The sequence below is a fragment of the Nansenia antarctica genome, assembly GCF_963989245.1.
Source record: "Nansenia antarctica genome assembly, chromosome: 2".
NCBI lineage: Eukaryota > Metazoa > Chordata > Actinopteri > Argentiniformes > Microstomatidae > Nansenia > Nansenia antarctica.
In genome coordinates this window covers 17,437,576-17,440,706 of record NC_137675.1, presented here as the reverse complement: position 1 = coordinate 17,440,706, position 3,131 = coordinate 17,437,576, and the positions used below count along the sequence as shown (strand labels likewise).

At 45.0% G+C, this 3,131-nt stretch overlaps 1 protein-coding gene across 1 annotated transcript; it reads right to left on the bottom strand.

The window, feature by feature from the left end:
- Window positions 1–1,727: 1,727 nt before the first annotated feature.
- Window positions 1,728–2,564, bottom strand: LOC308149883 (hatching enzyme 1.2-like; the record flags this gene model as incomplete). Its single annotated transcript, XM_080522763.1, has 1 exon — window positions 1,728–2,564. One exon carries the CDS (start codon window positions 2,562–2,564, stop codon window positions 1,728–1,730), a length of 837 nt encoding a protein of 278 aa, XP_080378889.1.
- Between the last annotated feature and the right edge of the window lie 567 nt (window positions 2,565–3,131).

Sequence of the window (3,131 nt, the reverse complement as noted above, 5' to 3'; positions counted from 1 at the left end):
TTGAGTTTCTTCCGCGTATTGCCTTTCGAGAGCTCCTTAGCTCAGCAGATATAAAGCCAGATATGAGTGAAATGGACCTCTTTGCTTACATTTTCTTTCGGCTCTGAGCCACTTCTATACCTTTAATGCATTAGGTGAAGCTTCATAACACACAGTGCATACTCTGCTGCTATTACATAAAAGAGACTGAGTGAATCTGTATGCCTTTTGAGTGTTCCATAATATTATTTCTTTCTCCCATCCCTGTTTGTACTTCGGCCAAAAGCACTTATTTGATGAGACTCAAGAGGATGTGATTCCATTTTGAGAGCACTTTCAAATAGATCCACATTCCTTCAAAGATTCACAGATAGTCATCGTACAATATTAAAAACTGTCCCATCCGGATAAACATACCCTATGATAATGAATAGATAGAATGTTTCCATGTTTGCATTAAGAGAGATAATAAGGTTTCAGTTTTACATTCAGAGAATAAATGCACTTTCTGTGAGAGCAGGGCTGGTTGATTGTCTGGCCTGTAATATGTACCTAACATTTAAATTTTTGGCATTTAGCAGACGCTTTTATCCAAAGCAACTTACAACTAATACATTTGATTAAGTAAATGAATGACCTATCCATCAGTCATCATAAGAAAAACTAATCAATGCTAGGACCAGGGGCCATTGGCAGTCACAATGCTAGAAGAAGGAATAATAATAATTATTATTATTATTATTCATAATAATCAGAATAATCTTATTTTTTAATTATTATTATTATTATTATTATTATTATTTTAAAAAGTAAAATAAATGTATTAACAGTAGAGAAACTGTATTGGGGGCTAGTGGGGATGAAGAGGTCTTTAGGAGGGACAGTTACGATGTAGCCTGAAAAGATCCACCAGCGGGGCACCAGGACAGTGAAAAGCCATGACCTAGTAGCGCAACTGCTGCATCCACGCAGAGGCGGCGGTGGAAGAGCGGAGTGATCGGGCAGGGGTTTGGGGGCTGACCATGGCTTGCAAGTAGGGAGGGGCTGTTCCCCTTGCCCGCCCGGTAGGCGAGCCTAGAGGGCCACTTCCCAAGTGGATGGTCCTGGAGTCAGCAACAGCTGTATCATGTTTGTTAATCCTCCCTAGTCTAACCCCCTTTTCCCATTTCACTCCCCTAACAGATATGTTTATAACATTGTAATAACAATCAAGTGTTATCCATTTCCTTTACCAGACCAGGGCTATTGGACTTGGCGTACCACAGCTGGGGTGAGTACAGCTCCATGCCAAGCAGAGGTAACAGAATCTCCTGGATAGAGCGGGAGAGGAGGGAAGCCTGATGGCTTGTCAACAAAGAGCTGTGGGAGATCTGGAGATCAATGGTGCTTCAAAGAATGGACTTAGACAGGGAGAAGCCCATTCTACCACATGTACTTTGGCTGGCTGTACTTGCTTTAGTTCCTCATTGTAGAAGCACATGGAATACAAGCATATTGTATTTATTGAATACAAGTGATACAGTGTGAAAGGATGGATGGAAGACAACTTTTTTCTATTGATGATGTTGGCTTTTATTTCCATCTAATTATAGCGTCATGATCAAACCACATTTATTAAACTTTAATTAGACTGTACATTTGACGGTTCCTCCATCCAAACGACACAATTCCTGATCATTTCAAACTAGGACAGACTTCAAATTCAGCCTCGACGATGTTTACGTCTGCCTGTGTAAAGCGTTGACACTTTAGCACTTATACAGCCTATTGATCCTCAGGATGTCAGTATCAGACAGCTCCGACCTCTGCCCAATGGACACAGACACATCGGGGATGGGTGTGATAGTTTTCGTCCCGATCCGCTTGTTGAACGCGAATTTGTCATAATGCATAATGGAAGCGTAGTCATAGGGAGTGTCCAGGTTGTTGGTGTCCTGTTTGTTGAAGTTGCCCTTAGCAGGTGACCAGATATTCTCCCAGTTGATCCTGACGTACTGGTCCCGGTCGCTCCTGGTGTGCTCGTGGTAGAAGCCCAAGGCGTGGTTCAGCTCGTGTTGGATGATCCCGTTGTCGATGCAACCATGATTAGCCAGAGAAACCAGCTGCCCACCTCCGGCTTTCCCCAGGGAAGAGAAGCATCCGGATTGGCTCACGATTTTGAGGTAGTCGGCCTCGTTGCGGCGCGGGACGAAGCGCACGCAGGTCTTGGCGTGGAATGCGCTCATGGCGTCGGCGATCTTCTTCCTGGCGTCGCTACGGAACTCCCAGCTCAGTGTGTACGGAACCTCCACCTTGCCGTTAGCGGATTTCTCCCAGATGCAGTCTTTTCTCCCCTGGCAGTTGACGGCCGTCCTGGTTCTGGAGAGGAGGATGTCTCCTTCCATCAGCAGCTCAGTGGAGGCCTCGTTGACCTCCAGGATCCTGGTACTCAGGCCCGGCTCCACATCTTCTGGGTCATCGGCGAACACCACCAGGTCTTCAGTGTCCCCAGATCCAGACCCAGAGGCGTCCTCCTCCGGTAGATAGTGTGCCTGGGAGAGGCGTGGCAGAAGCAGCAGGATGCTCAGAGAGAGAAGGTGGACCATGTTGAGTGTGTGGAACAGGAGACACTCTCTGGATGACCTCTGTTGTTGTGGCTGTGGAGATAGCTTCCAAGGCTTCTGGATGTATCAGTACAGTCAGGTCATGGCTTTTATACAGTACCTCAGCAGGTGTGTCTTAGTGGGGTGGGTTAGGGGATTACAGGTTAGGGTCTGGTCTTCATGTCTTGTAGACACACTGTATGGGAGTACCTGATAGCCAAGTCCCTCTGTTTCAACAAGGTGTTGATTTAAAGTGGTCGAATTGCACAACATTATAGTATACCCACTGAACGCACTGTCTCTGTTTACACTAGGTGTAACAAACACACAAGGAAGGACCTCTTTTAGCCATGCTGTTTTAAACTTAAAGCTCAATTAGTGAGCAAGTGTTCTCTTATTGCACAACAATGTCAGACAGTCAAGTAAGCAAATAAGCAAGCAAAACATCTCTCTCGCTGTACTGTATGTATCTCAACATTGAATACAAGAAGTATGTTTACCATAGTGTTGTGGTGTACAATACAGTATTTAGGGTGACTTTGACAAGTGCAGTGAGATCTTACAGTATAT